A 17,647-nucleotide genomic window follows, 5' to 3' on the forward strand; every position below is an offset into this window, starting at 1 on the left:
CCTGGAGGGACACCTGAGGGGCCAGGGCTGGAGGGCTGGCCCCTCTGGAGAGTGAGGGGGCCAGGGAGCAGAGGTGCCAGCCTGACCCTGTGGGGGTGGGGAGGGGAAGAGGGGCGCTAGAGCATTAGGAAGGGAGCTGGGAAGACACAGGGTCACCTGAAGTCGCCGAGAGACCATGCAGGAGCAGGGATACCACAGAGAAGTGGAGCTGTGGGGAGCAGAGTTTGGTTTCGGTCCAGCCTGGAATATCAGGTCTTCTTAGGCTGCAAATAACAGAAAGGCCCACTAACAAACAGTGGCTCAGACAGTCAGAGCTACGGTGTTTCCAGTGGTCACGTACGGATGCACGAGCTGGTCCATAAGGAAGGCTGAGCAACAAAAAAATTGATGCTTCTGAACTGTGGTGTTGGAGAAGACTCTTGAGAGTCCCTTGAACAGCAAGGAGATCAAACCAGTCCATCTTTCATTCATTGGAAGGACTGATGTTGAAGCTAAAACTCCAATACTTTGGCCACCTCGTGCAAAGAGAGGACTCATTTGAAAAGACCCTGATGCTGGGAAAGATTGAAGGTGGGAGGAGAAGGTGACGACAGAGGATGAGATGGTTGCATGGCATCACAGACTCAATGGACATGAGTTTGAGTAAACTCTGGGAGTTGGTGATGGATAGGGAGGCCTGGCGTGCTGCAGTCCATGAGGTCGCAGAGTCGGATATGACTGAGTGACTGAACAGTAAAGAGAGTGATGGTGAAGTCTCCCCCAGACACCCTTAAACGGACCAGGAGTGGCTCAGGAGTGTCAGGATGTGGTAGGTGCCTGCTGCTCTGGGCCTCTCGCCTCCAGGCCTCGTGGGGAGGGAGGGAAATCCTGTCAATTTCTGTTAGGAGGGAGCTCTCCCAGAACCCAGCCTCTCCTCCCCCTAGCTGTCCTCCTGCCATGAAGGAGGCTGAGTGAGCCTGAGCCGAAGGGGGTCCATGGTCAGGACTGACTGGTTCCTGGCGCACCCCAGGGTGGGCCCAGTGGAGGCCTCCTGGTGGGTGGGCAGTAGAGGAGCCCCACGTGGATCTTGGGATTTGGGAACCAACTGCCAGGTGGCTGTGCCCCACGTGGGCAGAGGCAGGTGTGGAGCAGGATGAGAGTGAGGTGGGCGGGGAGGGGTCCCAGTATCCAGGCCCCAGCGTGTCAAGCTCCCGTGTGGCTTTGGGAAACGCCCTAATGCTCTGACCTCTGGGGTGGTGGTTTAGGTGCTCAGTTGTCTGACTCTTTGTGACCCCACGGACTGTAGCCCGCTAGGCTCCTCTGTCCATGGGATCTCCCAGGCAAGACTACTGGAGTGGGTTGCCATTTCCTCCTCTAGGGGATCTTCCCGACTCAGGGACCAAACTGGTGTCTGTTAAATCTCCTGCACTGGCAGGCGGATTCTTGACCACCCACACCCTCTAGTTCTTCTCAATGGGAAATCTACAAAATGAAGAGTAACATTGTTTTGCAGATGGGTGTGGGCTTGTCATCAGGTGCTGGTCAGGGGGCTGAGCTGTGGTTGCTTCTGACTGTGTGTGTCAACCTGCCTTCACGGGTGCTGCAGAGGAGAGGGGCGGCGGAGCCCGCGCTCAGGACCCAGAGGGCTTTGCTCTGTTCTGTTTTGTGAGGTGAAATGGTGAGAGACTATTTTTTGGGTACCATCTCCAGATAGTGACTGCAGCCATGAAATTAAAAGACGCCTGCTCCTTGGAAGAAAAGCTATGACCAACCTAGACAGCAAATTAAAAAACAGAGTCATTAATTTGCCAACAAAGGTCAGTTTAGTCAGAGCTATGGTTTTTCCAGTGGTCATGTATGGATGTGAGAGTTGGACCATAAGGAAAGCTGAGCGCTGAAGAAGTGATGCTTTTGAACTGTGGTGTTGGAGAAGACTCCTGAGAGTCCCTTGGACTGCAAGGAGACCCAACCAGTCCATCCTAAAGGAAATCAGTCCTGAATATTCACTGGAAGGACTGATGCTGAAGCTGAAACTCCAATACTTTGGCCACCTGATGTGAAGAGCTGACTCATTTGAAAAGACCCTGATGCTGGGAAAGATTGAGGGCAGAAGGGGACGACAGAGGATGAGATGGCTGGATGGCATCACTGACTCCATGGACATGAGTCTGAGTAGGCTCTGGGAGTTGGTGATGGAAAGGGAGGCCTGGCGTGCTGCAGTCCATGGCGTCACAGGGTCAGATATGACTGAGCGACTTCATTTTCACTTTCAAGAGGGCAGGGTGAGGATGCAGAGAAGAGGTTCCAGCCCTGCCCTAGGGCAGCTCGCTCCTGCTCCGTGCCCGTGGCTGCTGGCAGGAACTCCTGTCACTATCACCTCCAGGGGCCAGGCTGGAGGCCGCCCTGGAGCAGGCCCTGGCTGTGCCCAGAGGGAAGTGCCCCTCGGGGCCCTGCATGGCGTGTCAGTGCTTTGACCTGGAAATGATGCTTCTTTCTGTTCATGGGCCCGAGCTGCTTACATGGCCCACTGGCCACAAGAATCCAGAAGTGTGACCCTGTCGGGTGCCCAGAAAGTGCTGGTGTGACAGACACGCACAAACTCTGTGGCTTAAGGACAGATGTATGACCCCACGGTTCTGTGGACTGGAAGCCCAGATTGGCTCATGTTGGTTTCTCCACTCTGGGTCTCCTGAGGTCCCAGTGCAGGTGCTGGCTGGCCAGGCTCTGGGGAGGATCCGCTTCCAGATACAGCTGACTCTTCAACAACAGGCTTGAACTGCAAGGGTCCTCTTGCAGATTTTGCAAATGAGATTTCTCAATAGTAAACCCAACAGTACTACATGTTTGACGTTGGCTGAATGCTCAGATGCAGAACTGAGCCCATGGAGGACAGGCTGTAATTTTTTCTTTAAACGGCACAGATGGTCAGCGCCCCAACCTGTGTTTAAGGACCAGCTGTTCCTTGCAGCTTAGGACCGAGCTCTCGTTTCCTTCCTCAGGACCTAGAGGCCTTCAGGGCCTGCACGCGGCCCCTGCATCTCAGGGCCAGCAGGTGGGCGTCCAGTCCTTCGCACCTACCCGCCCCCCGCTTCTGGGTGTGGTTGCATGGGGCCCACCCACGTCAGCTTTCTAAGGTCTGCCAGCTAGTACTTGACTCCACTTGCAAAGTCTCTTCACAGCAACACCTGGATTAGTGTCTGACTGACTGCACCAGCAGGCTGAACCCTGGTATACATTCCTGCCTACCACAGGGAGGGGGTGGGTGCGTGAGACTCTAGGTGGGAGCATGGAAGCTGGAAGTCCACATGGTCAACTTCAGTTGTTTTTGAAACAGGAGTTGAGATTATAATGCAAGTATTGATAAAGCTCTTAGTGCTTATCTTCAAAATATCTGTTATATGAACTTGAGTTTATTTCAGGCTGGTGCGAATTATGTAGCACCTCTTGAATCTGTCCATGACCAGCACTACTCATGAAGATTAGACGTACTAACAGAGCAGCTCTCAAACATTTTGATTTCAAGATCCCTGAATACTTGTCAAGCCCTGCGGAATGCCCTACCCCCTGCTGCTTGTTTACGCCAGTTACACTAACCGGCATTCAATGTGTTAATGTAATTTCATATTTTCCAAAATGAAAAAAGGGAGCAGCAGCATTATTTTCCACTTTTGCAAACCTCAATGCCTCTTTACAGAGGACAGTTAAGTTCTCCTATCTGCTTCTAACGTGCTCAGTCCCTCAGTCGTGTCCAACTCTTTGGGACCCCATGGACTGTAGGCCCCCAGGCTCCTCTGTCCATGGGATTCTCCAGGCAAGTATACTGGAGTGGGTGGCCATTTCCTTCTCCAGGGGATCTTCCCAACCCAGGGATCAAAACCATGTCTTTGGCATTGACAGGCAGTTTCTTTACCACTGAGTCACCTGGGAAGCTCTATTTCTGTGTGATTGCTTGTAATTAAAGATCAAGCCATTTAACAAACATCAAATAGAGACTTCCTTGGTGGTCCAGTGGTTAGAACTCTGCTTTCACTGCCAGGGGCTGAGGTTCTATCCCTGGCCGGGGAACTAAGATCCCAGAAGCTGAGTGGCATGGCCAGAAAACAATAAAGCAGATGAGTGGCATCGCCAGAAAACAATAAAAAACTCGCCTCCAACCCCTGAAACACTGAATAAAGCTGGAAGTGCAGGAACTAGGAACCAACAGGACAGTGCTGGGTACTGTGTGGGCATGTGGTCTCAGGGTCAAGGGCTTTATTGGCATGAGATACTGCTGCTGCTGCTAAGCTGCTTTAGTTGTGTCCATCTCTGTGCGACCCCAGACAGCAGCCCACCAGGCTATTCTGTCCCTGGGACTCTCCAGGTAAGAATATTGGAGTGGGTTGCCATTTCCTTCTCCCATGCATGCATGCATGCTAAGTCACTTCAGTCGTGTCCGGCTCTGTGCGACCCCATAGACAGCAGCCAGGCTCCTCCATCCCTGGGATTCTCCAGACAAGAATACTGGAGCAGGTTGCCATTTCCTTTTCCAATATCTGAAAGTGAAAGGTGAAAGTGAAGTTGCTCAGTCGTGTCTGACTGTTCGCAACCCCATGGACTGTAGCCTACCAGGCTCCTCTGTCCACGGAATTCTCCAGGCAAGAATACTGGAATGGGTTGCAATCTCCTTCTCCAGGCATGAGATGGGGGTCAGCCAAAGCACAAGGGATGTAAACAAGCCATTTGGAATTGAAAGATAAAGGGCAACGTGGTACCTAGAAGAGGTGCTTTTCCTGGAAAGAATCAAAAGCATGTGAGCAACACATCTACGAGTTTGTTCATCAACTACGCAGTTTCTTTCAACCAAAACCCTTCAGGAACGTCTGTGGTTCCCTGTTGGAGTGGTTTAGTCTTCACTCAACCACAAACCGCTTCACGTAAGACTCTGGTTCAAAGCAAGCTGTTGGATGTTCTTCACAGGCTGAAATCTGCCCTTGTAAATCAACTCATCCAGACAACTAGGTCACGACAGTTATCTGAGTCGGTCTGTGTCTGCACTGAAACCAAATTTGAAATCGATGCATTCTGACGCTGCACCCAACAGGTAGTAAATTATAAACGAGCCACTTCAGAGGCCATTTTACGATGAGATACATACTAGGTTGTACGTTCATCAGGAAGAATGATGTTAGTGTTCCTTGCTAAGTTTTCTAATGAAACCACCAATGTATTAACATGGAGCAAACACAACGACCCAACAGTTAAGACTGGCCAGCGTCCAGGTTCTCAGGAGAAACTAACAGCTCCAAACTCTCTCCCCTGGGGGCACAAGAGTGCACGTCATCATCACATCCTCTACGCAGCATGCTTTTAGAAAAGCAAACACAAGCCAGCAGGGGGCAGAACAGCACGGGGAGGGGGCACCCCAGAGAAGTTGGCCAGGGTGTCCGACCCCACTCCACTGAATGCTGGCTGGAAGACGCTGGCCCATGAGGCCATTTGTAAGATGTGAACAGTAAGAAGGCCTTCTCCAACACACGGTGGTAACAGGTGAAGCGCTCGGAACACAGCCTGGCCTCTGCCAAGGGCTATGCCACTGTGAGCCAGTAGTGTTTAGTTGCCAAGTCACGGCGATTTGCTTCTTGACTCCATGGACCATGGCCCACCAGGTTTCTCTGTCCATGGGGATTCTCCAGGCAACAAGACTGGAGTGGGTTGCCATTTCCTCCTCCAGGGGATCTCCCAGACCCAGGGATCAAACCCACAGTAAACAGAACTAACTTAATACCAACCTACACACATGGTAATTGCAAGGTGTTTCCTTCCACTCAACCCTTTTTTTCTGTTTCACTCTAACCTTCACTTGGTTTGTTCCCTGGAAAAAGCCCAACTGGCTTCTGAATGGCCTTCTAAGCACCTGAGGGGGGGCCAGTCTGTGCCCACCCAGGCCTTCTCTGCATGACACTGGCCAAGGCTCTGGGTGGAGCCAGGCCAGGATAATGCTAGGGGGCTGTGTGAAGATCACACCATTAATGCTGGTCTACTCAGCACTGTGGGAACACCCCAGTCAGTATAACCCAACAGCACAGAAGACAGTCCATAGTCGTATGGTGGATACTCATCTCTGAAGGGTCTCCACAATCAAAGATTCACCCATTTAGACAGATGCAGCACTTAAATAAATTTAATAGGACCAAGCCCATATTCCTCAATGTTAAAGTAAATCTTGAGACAAACCAAACGTTTAAAACTGTTAAAAACAGGTCGTACATTAAAAAAAAAAAAAAAAATTAAACTCAAACCCCTTCAATTAAGGCATTTGATGAATGTTATAGTGAATGTTTAACTTAAAGAGCAGAATATAAAGGCTGTTTAGAGTTCCCTTTAATATAACAAATACAAAACCTTGTGAGATCACCTCTACACTTCCATGTCTCTAACAAGTGAAACTATGGTTACAAACAGCTACTGTTGTCACAGCATCTACGACAGTGTCTGATACGGGACGTAACAATAAATAGCTGTAGATGCAGCACAAGACCCCCATTTATTTAGTCACAAGAGTGGATCTTACTCCTTATTTTACTCTAAATTCTCTTTACTCTTCAGATTCTCCAGGCTTACGGATGTCGTCAATCTTCAAAATCATTCTGACCATTTGTGTTGCAAGAGAGATCTGTTGCTTTTTGCCGATCAAAGTTTCTATGACATGTTGATGTTTCATATCTGAAAAACACAAATTCATTACTCTAAAACAGCATACTCTGATCATTAATGGAAAGTGAACATCGCTCAGTCGTGTCTGACTCTTTGGGACCCCAGAGACTGTAACCCGCCAGGCTCCTCTGTCCCTGGTGATTCTCCAGGCAAGAAAACTGGAGTGGGCAGCCATACCCTCCTCCAGGGAATCTTTCCAACCCAGGGATTGAACCCAGGTCTTCTGAATTGCAGGCTGATTCTTTGCTGTTTGAGCCACCAGGGAAGCCCGTTATCATTAATACCTTGTTCCTATTTATCAATCAAAGTAAAACTTAAAAGACACAGAACTTTGAAAGCCACTAGTCTCGGTTATGTTTTCAGAAGAATACAATTTCATTACTTCCCAGGACATCCTGGAATGTGGGCCTGGTTACTGGAACACTGTGGAGGACAGGGAGTCCTCTTCAATAACAAGGTGAATTTCTCAGTGACTTGCTAAAGAGGCAATCATTCAGTGACTTCTCACCCCACAAAGTTCCCTACGCTATCGGTTAGTAAGCCTGAAGTCAGATCAGACGGTGCCTGACATGTAAAGCTGCTTCAGCAAAACACAGACATTCAGGTTAAAGAAATGTAAACTGTCTGACAAGAAGTTGCTGCTATTACTAAATCCTCGGGTTGTTAACCTAAAATCCAGAATACACCTGTAGTTCTGAGTAAAAAAAATAAGCCATCAGATTCTGTGGTCAGGATTGAGACAGAACCCCAGAGATGGCCCAACTAGTAAGGAATCTGGGGATTCACCAGGACCACCATCCCACATGCTAGGGCTGCGCTACCGTTTCAGCAATGAATGATGAAGTGCTATGAAGCCACAGTACACACTCCATTTATAAAACACCCTCTGATTTACGGGACACACCCACAGAATCAGTGGTAGACTGAAAGTCAATTTCACAGCTGTTCACTGACAGACATTTGTATAAAAGAAATGGGATGGGAATGACTTTCTACAATGGAAATCACCTTTGGAATAAATACTGCACTGCAGTTTTTTGTTGTAGCTTGCTAAAACCAGCATCCTAACAATTCCCCAGGTAATTATATCAAACACTAAAACTCAGGACCTGGGTACCTGAAGTGTGTTCAAGAATTTAAAAAGCCAGGACCAGTTCATGGTACACGCTATGCAGCAATAATTCCCCAGCTTAGGTCAGATTGCACCCAGTGCCTCACCATTGGTCCCCTTGTGCAGACAGTCGATCCCAAGGGCGGGGTTCACCTCCTTCACTTGTCTGGCCCGGACCTCGGTCATGGTCTGGATGGGGTTCATGCCGCTATTCTCGGCGAGCGCCATGGGGATGACCTCCAGTGCGTCGGCGAAGGCGCGCATGGCGTACTGCTCCAGGGTCGGGCACTGCGAGGGCACAGGGTTACGTCAGCGTACTTGACAGAACCCCCAGCAGCTATTTGCGGACATTACAGAATGACACCCTTGGACAAGCTAACTCAGGACGAGTCCTCAGAACAGGCCATCATATGAGTCGGCTACAGGGCGAGGGTGCAGAAGGTACATGTCAGAAGTCAAGAGAGCCAGTTTTCCTGCTGCACCTTTAGTTACAACGTCTAAGCAATTCTCAATTCCAGTTAATACTAAGTGTGCAGAGATCTGTGTCAAGGCTGCAGTCTGAAAAAGGCTGACAGACGCTGGCCTGTGGTAACCCACATCCACATCCTCAGGCACAAGGATCAGCTCAGATCAAAGGCCCGGAGTCCAGCCCCCGCTGCACACCATGCGGTCGGTCACACACTGCGGTCACAGGCCCTCACCTTGTCGGCCTCCTGGCTGACTGCCAGGGCGCAGGAGATCTCCGCAGCGCCTCCGCCGTACACCACGCGGTTGTCCCGGATCAGGTTGCGGATGACGCACAGAGCGTCATGAAGGGAACGCTTGGCCTCCTCGATGATCTGGGAAAGCAAAGCTGCCCAAGTTAACAGTTCTATCTTCATTCTACTTTTCCTCCCTATAACGTACTTAGGGAAAAAACTCCCAAAATACCGGAGTGAGCCTAGGACTCAATCCAGGACATATGACCAAGTGGTAAAGGGGGTCAAACAAAAAAGACAAAGCAACAGCCTTACAATGAATGAGTCTTACTCATCGTGATGCACTAGAAACCCATCCCTGGAGAGTGGAGAGCGCACCCACGCTCCCTCAGGTCTGCGTTTCTACCTGAGACTGAGGAAAGGCAAGTGTGCCCTGTAGGCCCAACAGTGGCACATGGTCTTCAGGGTTTTACACTGTGACACAAACTTATTTTATCTTTTTTTGGGGGGGCGGGTAGGGGAGAGGCCTGCACTGCATGGCTTGAGGGATCTTAGTTCCCCGACCAGGGACTGAGTCCAAGCCACAGCAGTGCAAGAGCAAAGTCCTAACACTGGACTGCTAGGGAATTCCGGAGGTGTCCCTGCTTCTCCAAGAAAGATGGCCCCGTCCTTCTTCAAGTGTCCCAGCTAAATACATTATGTGAAAAGCCCAATCACATTCCAGAATCAGAAAAAATGCAGGACAAATAAGCGAGTCCTTACCATCTTATTTCCTCCTCTGATGAAAATGGTGACGGCTCTGGAGTTCTTACACTGCTCGATGACCAGCATCTTGTCTTTGGTGGTCCCAAACGAGATCTCTTTCACAAGACCCGCAAAGCCCAGCTTCTCAGCTGTGAGCTCTGAGAACCGAGGGACAATGCGGCCGCCTGTGGCGATGGCAATCAACTGACGGGAGGAATGGAAAGACCAGCGTGGTGAGCAGGGAACTCTCAACACCAGACCACAGATGAGCCGATCGTGACCCACGACCGCCGTGCTCCCTAGAACCACTGCCCAATCCAGCCCAAGAATCAAGGTCCAGCCCAACGCCTTGTTCAGGGAACAAGGTTCTGAAGGGCGGGCGACCTGCCACTATGACCCTGCACACACTCTCAGCTCTCCCCCTTTCCCTCCCGCCCCCATGAGGACCAACTACGCCTTGTCTGTGGGGCCACAGACCATGTCTGGGCAGCTCTGAATGTTTATGAGGCTGACACAGAAGTGCACAACCAGTCTGCCCCCTCAGAAGGCCAAGCAGACAGCAGTGAGAAAGGAAAGCACCTGAAAATGCCACGGAATGCCAGAAACACATGCATAAACAGCAGGAAGGTTCTAGCATTTCCCCCCTTGCAGCTCAGCCTCTGGTCTGTGGAGCCTCAGCACAGCATGGGAACCACAGCAGGGCGAGGTCACGGGGGCTTCGAGCAGAGATGCTCCGTGAGCTCCAGCCCTACACGCAATCTCCTCGCAGGGGGCCTCCTACCTCAATTTCAGGTCCTCCGACCCAGCGAACCGCCGGCAGCTCATTCTGGAGAAGTAAATGATTCGCTTCATCGTCAAAGCCCCATTGGCAAATAGCTAGGTTAGCACCAGTTTCTTTAATCTGGGAAAGAAATGCCACAATCACGTTAACAGAAGTATTTTTTATGCTCTTCTATTGGAAAAATGGTTGAAACCAAGGTGAGAAACACAGCTGGGTATGTAGGTGGGAGCATTAAAGTACAGAAAAGAGAAAGAAATACACAAGTGGCTATGTTCTGTCAGCTCTAGTTTAAATCTCACTAGGAGCAGTCTTAAGGCGCACCTGCCGGATCATCTCTTCAAACTTCTCCTTTTCGTACTTCTGAAGAGCTTTAAAATCTTCCACAGATGTCACATCCAGCTTATGCTTCGTCTTTGGTTTTGGTGGCTCAAATGGACACGTGAGGATTGCAATCTTAGCATCTTCCACTTGCTGCAGGAAGAGACAGAGACGTATGAACTACCTGGAGGGCTCAAGAGGGAGAAGCCTGATGCCATGGAGGCACGGCTCACCTTGGGCATCTGCGGGTGACTGAAGTCCTTGTCCACGATCACGCCCTTGATCAGCTTGGTGTCCTCCAGCCGCCCGCCCACCTTGCCTTCTACCTTGATGAGCTCGAAGTCAACGTCCCTGCGCTGCATGTCGGCCACGGTGAGGACGGCATTCACGGCGATCTCGGCCATTTGCCGGTGACAGCTGTTAACCCTGAGGGGACACACAACACTGACCTTTCCTGTCCACGCGACAGCAACTGCAGCCAGAAAGAACACATGCTGCAAAACTCAGACAGCACGGCACAGCATGACCCACAGGTATGTTACACAACTAACATATTCAGCGTCCCCAGAAGAATGTCACCGCTACCTGTACTTTCAACAGTCTGGGGAGGGACGCTTAACCCGGGTCCAGGGACTCCAAAGGGAATCATAAACTGGGATGGGAAAAAAATTGTTAATAACTGTACTGTACTATTTTCTTCCATTATGAATGTACACGAAGAGACCACTAACGTATGTCAAGAACCAAAAATTTACCAAGACCACTACTTGGTAGTAGCACTAACACTTTCAAGTCAAAACAGAACAGCAGAGAGAGGAAACTACCAAGGAGAAGCCAATCTTATCTACGGGACGTGCACCACTCAACATCTGAAGCGACTGTTCAATTTCCCATCTGATTCTGAAAAAACCACAAAGCAACTGTAGCCCTCCAAATACAGTGCCTGGAATCCTAAGTTACCTGGAAAAGATAGCGGAGAAACTACAAACATTGTGTGTCCTAAGTAACTGACAAACAATGTTTCAAAGTATGTTGAGTGTATCTGGCCCTTGTTGGTCCATTTGAACATTTTCTATAGAAAAGATCTACACATACCGGAGTTTTCTAAAGACTTGCAAATAAAGCTGAGTCAACTTAGAAAGCAATAACACAGAATGTGTGCATTTCAAGAAAGGGTAACGCCTTCCTTCCAGGAGAACCAGAGTGCTGTACTTACAATAAAGGCCACCCCGGGCAGTCACCCCTCCGAGGCATGGTCTCGGCTCAGACCTGCGACAAGGGGGCAGCTGGCACCACAGAGGACAGAAGGAAGCAGGCAACTCTGCTGCACTTGCCCCACCCTCTAAGTTGAGCCCATGTCATCCTTTAGGGCACAAATTTAAATACTTCCCAAATTGATGTGGATTAAGACAAACCGTGCAATAAGGTACCTTACATTAGGTTTTTTTTTTTTACCTTAGGTTTTTATACTACATTTTAACAAGAGCCCCTAAGTCTCCACTGTTGTTCAAGGTGAGCTTGTCTCGTGGCTGAGGCGGCTGAGTCTCCAGGGGCAAGAGCTGTTTTGTGTCTCCAAGACTCCAGCTCTAGGCCTGGCAAGTAATAAGCACTATGTAAATGTTAGCAACAGCCCGTGTTAAGACAATTTCAAGACTGCCCCTTCATACTAAACTAAAATTCTGGATCATTCAATTCCCTGTTGAATGAATAAGGAGCAGAACCTCTCCATTAAAATGCTTCCTAGCAAAGAAATGGTAGAAAGTGTTAGAAAAAAACGAGTACTGCCCACTAGTAGGACCCTTTACCACCCTAGCCTATTTTGAGAAATAAAGAACTAAATAGCTTACAAAAACTATCAAGGGGACTTAACCAAACCTGGAAATCCAGCCTCTAACAGAAACACAAAATGCCCATATTTATATCTGCAGTAAAGAGAAAGTAAACCCAAGTAACAAAACCAGAAGGCAGTCATTAAATCAGTATGAAGCCACCGTGGATAATTCTGAGCTGTCTTTAAGACCCAGCACACGACCACAGCCTCCTGCACGAACGTGCCCTGCAGCCCCGCACTGTACACGCACACTTTGGAGCCCAGCGTGGTCTTCGCCGTCTGGATCAGGGGCTCAGTGTTCTTCATGTCGACAAGGACACTGTCGCTGATCTTGTCCAGGTGCTCGATAGCGATGCGGGCGGCCTGCTCATAGCCGTCGGCGATCCTGATGGGGTGAATGCCGCGGTCCAGCAGCTGCTCGGCCTCTTCCAACAGGGCGCCAGCCAGGACTGCGGATAAGACAGCACACCTGGCTCAGGAAACCGCTAGAACTCAAAACACATGAGATGCTGCCCTGGAAATACCAAGGTTCCAGATGTAAGCTAAAAGTGTCTCAGAGGTAGAGGCCATCCTTAAAAATGGAGCCTCGTGTTTTGGTTCTAACAGGTACACAGATGGATGCTCAACTCTCAGTGATGTACAGAACGCAAAGAATGTAATACACAAACATTTTTATAAGGGAAAAAAACTTCCTGTTTCCTGGGCCAAGGGTTTTCTATTCAGTGAAATTTATGCTGGCATTATACAGTATTAAATAAAATTTGTTTACTATCCCTCCCATAACCTGTTACCCTCCCCTCTCATTTTAGCATCACAAAAATTAAGTTTGAATGCTGCCGCACTCCAAGTACATCCAGAACAGTGTTTGGTTCCCAATGAATATATAAGATATTTGCTGAATTAATTAATTCAAATTTCAAATGCAGAAAAAATAACACTGAAGATATTCATCTCATCAATTCTCTCAAACTTAAAAAATTTTCAAACACTGAAAACAAATATCAAGAGTAATATAATGAATAGTTTACTTATTAAATCAGACATGTCACTCCTGAGTATTTTAACATTCAGCTCCTAAGGACAGGCACAGTCTCCTGCATCGCTGTAACAAAACTGTCACACTCAGGAAATCTTTTTATTTTTAAGGAAATCTTGACGTTGGTAAGATACTAATACATGACCCACAAATGACCCCACATATCCCAAACATCCTTCAGAGCTGGGAGAAAGAAATCTGGCACCCAGCCAGGTTTCACGCATTCGAGCTGCTGTCGCTTCTCTTGAGCTCCCTGAATCCAGATGAGCTGCCTAACTTGACTCCCCACCCCCTTCCTCTTCTTTTATACTGACACTTTTGAAGCGCCTGGGCCATTTGTCTTGTATCGTGTCCTTCCACATGGATTTGTCAGACTGTCTCCCCATGATGTGATTCAGAATAAACACTCAGCAAGCGTGTTAGGCTTGTAACATTCTTTGCAACCCCATAGACTGTAGCCCATCAGGCTCCTCTGCCCACAGAATTCTCCAGGCACGAATATTGGATTGGGTAGCCATTCCCTTTCTCAGGGGATCTTCCTGATCCAAGGATCAAATCTGGGTCTTCTGAACTGCAGGTGGATTCTTTAATGTCTGAGCCACCAAGAAAGCCCTTAATATTAAATAACTCCTGTCAAATGAGAAAGGACATTTTCCCTTTTCTTACCAACCACTCCTGTGGTTCCGTCTCCGATCTCATCATCCTGTGATTTGGACAGTTCAACCATCAGCTTGGCGATCTGGTGGTCAACGTCCATCATGCTTAAGATGGTGGCGCCATCATTGGTCACAGTCACGTCACCATCTTTATCCACCATCATCTTATCAAGCCCTAAGAGACAACCATGTTTAAAATGACTGAGGGTGAAAAAAAACCAAAAACCTTACACTAAACCTATAAAACAGTTACTTTGACTTCTTGACCCAGTACCTATCTAGGAGCTTATTAAAATAATTCAACATACATGAAGGAATATCTCCATGAAGACCTTTTTAGATTGGCTAACCTAAAGCAAAACATTGGAACAATTTAATGATGGCTAAAACCAGAGAAATTGCAAAAAAAAAAAAAAAAAAAAAAAAAAAATTATGGAGCATCACTAAATGTAACATCACAAAATATAATGTTGCAGAAGACAATAGCTATGATTTGGAAAATGCTAATGAAATTATGTTAAGTGGAAAAAACGCCTGACCTAAATTTGGATGTAGCATGATGACTTTAACTGTGCTGAAGGTCTGGGATACATCCTAAACATCTGACCATATTAGGGGGAGGATGAGCCCCCCTGTCTCCTAACTTTCTGTAAACAGGTTGAGTTGACTATCCTATACAACGTTCCTGAAAAAACACAGAATGTTAAGTTTCTTACCGTTTGGTCCAAGAGATGTTTTCATTGTATTTGCTACAGCCTTCGCTGCCATTATATGAGACTAAATGAAAAAGAAAAAGCCAATATTCAAGTTAGACATAATTTTAAGTTAAGAACATATAACTGATGGCTGTAAAACTCATGACACAGCTTCTATTCTCAAGAAAAGGCAGCAGACAGGTCCACATCTACCTGTGAAAACTGTACAACTCCTAGTGTTAGAAGACAATTCTTGTGTAAAACAACAGAGCCAAGTGCTCTGTGCTCACTCTGCAACCCTCAACACCTCTAACGAGGCAGGTTCTCCCGGCCCATTTTACAGGCAAGAGCAGGGACAGTCTGACCCGAGGGGCCGTGCAGGACCACACGAAGCTGACTCCATGCGAGGAGTGCAGCTGTCAACACACAACACCCCGAACTGTCACACCGTGGTTTACTGTACACTCCCTCTCCCCAAAGGTCCCGAGGTACACAACTCCTCTCCCCAAAGGTCCAGTCAGTACACAACCCACAACCAAGAACTGCCCACCAAGGGAGTCAATGCTGAAAATAACAGAAGCCCAAATGCATCCTTTCCCTTCCCATACATAATTACACTCATATTGCCTCCAAATACCTCATTTCCTGTCTTCCTATTCCTGCCGTCACCAACCTAACTGATCCACCACACCACAGATTTCCAGGGTCTCATTCACTGATCCTTCAGATTCATCCAGCTAAGTCACCCATTTTTCCGAACGTGTCGTTTTCCGCAGTCCCCAGCCCTTAAAAGAATTCACCAGTACTCCGACTCTCAAGTCTGTAAGTTTCAGGTGTTCTTCAAAGTCTGAGACCTCGCTCTGTGCCAGTGAGGGCGGCCAAGGCCTGCTCTCCAACTTGCCCTCTGACCCCTGAAGCCTTGATGAAGACCTCTGCTCATTAAATCCTGACCAGTTTACACAGCAGTTCAAATGCAATGTTCTGTGCAGCCTTCCCTTGTCACCCCATCTCACAGGTTAACAAGACACAAAGTTCACTAGGTTTGTAAAAATACTGGTTGTTCTTAAAATACATCTTTGACTGATAGGTCTGCATGATGAAATACGTAAAGAATAATGACCACAAACAGGTGGTTCATAACCAGGGGCGAATGTGCCCCCAGGAGACATCTGGCAATGCCTGGAGACATCCCTGGTTGTCACAATCAGGGAGGGACCGGAGAGGGTGGAAGCCAGGTGCTGCTATGCATCCAGTACAGGACAGACCTCACAACAAAGCAGGATCAGCCCCAAGGCTGCGGAGCAGGCTTTAGACCACTGGCTGCAGAGTCAGACAAGGCGGGTCTGAACGCTGGTCCTGTTTGTTCTTTACTACCTCTGGGACCACGTTTCTCTCTAAGACCTGTCTCAAGAGACCGAGGATTTCAAAGATGTGGCAGAGGCAAAATCACCTGCGGCTTCTGTTATACTGGTATTTTGGGTGCATGTGTTGGGTGTTACTTTCTCTGCTGGTTGCTTCCCATGAAAAACAGAACTGAACACGTAACACAAGTGGCCTGAGTGCCCACCACTGGTCAAAGGCTGGGTGACCACTTCTTAAGTTACCCCATTTAATTCTTGTCCTCCGCTTGACAGGGATGTATTGCCCCCACTGGGAAAGGAGGTGTAACTTGCCCTAAGTCCAACAGCCTGGGACAGACCTGTAAAACCTCAAGACACTAAGGGACAGCTCAGACCTGATGACACGGTCATACACACCAACTTCATGGACTCCACCCCAATGCCACCTCCTCAGGCACAGTTCTACCTAAATTGTTACTCTGTCCAAACGCCCTGCAATGGCTCTCTCCCATCCCTGGGGATAACATGGTCACGTCAAGGTGCTCAAGAACTTCCACCTGTGCGAACCCCTGCAACTCAGACTATGCTGCTGAAACCAGACTGCTGTCTCCTCCTCCAAGGTGCCACGCGTTCTCCGGCTTTTGCTGTTCCTCTCCCTAGCAGCTAGCTCTCTCCCGTTCAAAACAGCGCTCCGTCCCGGACCAACAGCCAATCCTCTACCCAAAGTATTAAGGACCCCCTCTGACTTTTGACCAGCACGTACGCCCTCCCATAGTTGGTGACTCAGGTCACACACTGCCTTGTACTACGGTTATTGGTGACCACTTTTCACTCTTGCACCTGTATTTTCTTCCTTAAAAGCGTACGTTTTTAACTTTTACGAGACCACACCCAGAACACGCCATATATAAAGGAACTCAAAAATGAAATCACGCTGTCAATGGCTAAACCTTTAGGATGCCACGACGAAAATGACCCTCATTTCCTTTGAGGCCGTTGCTGGGACACCGACTGAAAGTTAAGAGCCAGCGTCCTAACCGGGCAGGTGACCTGAGAACAGCCCCCTGCATCCTACAGACGAAAACACTGTTCGGAAAACACTGTTCGGTTGGAGAAACCAGTGGGGACGCGCCTTCACCGCCTGAGAATTCAAGCCGCCCCACCCAACTCTGAAGAGCGCCCGCGGGCCACCCTAATCCCCAAATGAGACTAAAGGCTTAGACATCGATTTTCCCGGGCGCGGGGCGAGGGACTGGAGACCAGAGTGGGCTCCCTCAAGCTCCCCCCGGAGCACATGGCAAAACGCCTCGGACATTGCGCAGGCGCAGAACCACCGGCTTCGGCCGCCTCCCCTCATCCCACCGCCAGTGCGTCCCGGGCCCGTTACCTTGAGGGCCTCAAGTCCCATAAGACGAGACTTGCGGTCCTGATCCTTGATGATGAGGAAAGGACGGCCATATTCATCGAAGGCGAGGGTCCCCACGGACGCCATGATGCGGCAGCAAGAGTTACACTCTCTCAACCGGCGGAGACCACGCCGGAACCCAGAGCCCGCCTTCCTCTCGCGGGAGGGCTCAAGAGCTCGCGCAGGCGCAGTGCAGGCCGCCCGAGACCTATTTCTCACTTGAGACTAGTTTAACGCCAGACAGTACCTTCTGGAAGCAACGACCTTCGGAAACTTCTATCATCTAGGAAGCTCTGGGGGGGGTGGAAGTTTGAAGACAGAACGGGAACTTTAGAATCCAAAAGCTAGGAATATATGTAA

General features: G+C 48.9%; 1 protein-coding gene across 1 annotated transcript; it reads right to left on the reverse strand.

Annotated features, from left to right (window-relative positions):
• Positions 6,124–17,538, reverse strand: CCT5 (chaperonin containing TCP1 subunit 5). Its single transcript, XM_005694862.3, has 11 exons — positions 17,270–17,538; positions 14,564–14,624; positions 13,858–14,022; positions 12,406–12,604; positions 10,558–10,750; positions 10,328–10,477; positions 10,007–10,126; positions 9,244–9,429; positions 8,485–8,622; positions 7,891–8,071; positions 6,124–6,681 (listed from the first exon to the last, which is right to left on the reverse strand). Exons 1-11 carry the CDS (start codon positions 17,372–17,374, stop codon positions 6,554–6,556), a joined length of 1,626 nt encoding a protein of 541 aa, XP_005694919.1. The 5' UTR covers positions 17,375–17,538; the 3' UTR covers positions 6,124–6,553.

The sequence above is a fragment of the Capra hircus genome, chromosome 20 (assembly GCF_001704415.2).
Source record: "Capra hircus breed San Clemente chromosome 20, ASM170441v1, whole genome shotgun sequence".
Classification (NCBI taxonomy): domain Eukaryota; kingdom Metazoa; phylum Chordata; class Mammalia; order Artiodactyla; family Bovidae; genus Capra; species Capra hircus.

Coding starts and splice junctions, on each gene's coding strand:
- CCT5 (XM_005694862.3), bottom strand. CDS start 17,374: ATGGCGTCCGTGGGGACCCTCGCCTTCGATGAATATGGCCGTCCTTTC. Junction 14,023..14,563: donor AACATCTCTTGGACCAAACG/GTAAGAAACTTA, acceptor GTTGTCTCTTAG/GGCTTGATAAGATGATGGTG. Junction 8,072..8,484: donor TCAGCCAGGAGGCCGACAAG/GTGAGGGCCTGT, acceptor GTGCCCTCGCAG/TGCCCGACCCTGGAGCAGTA.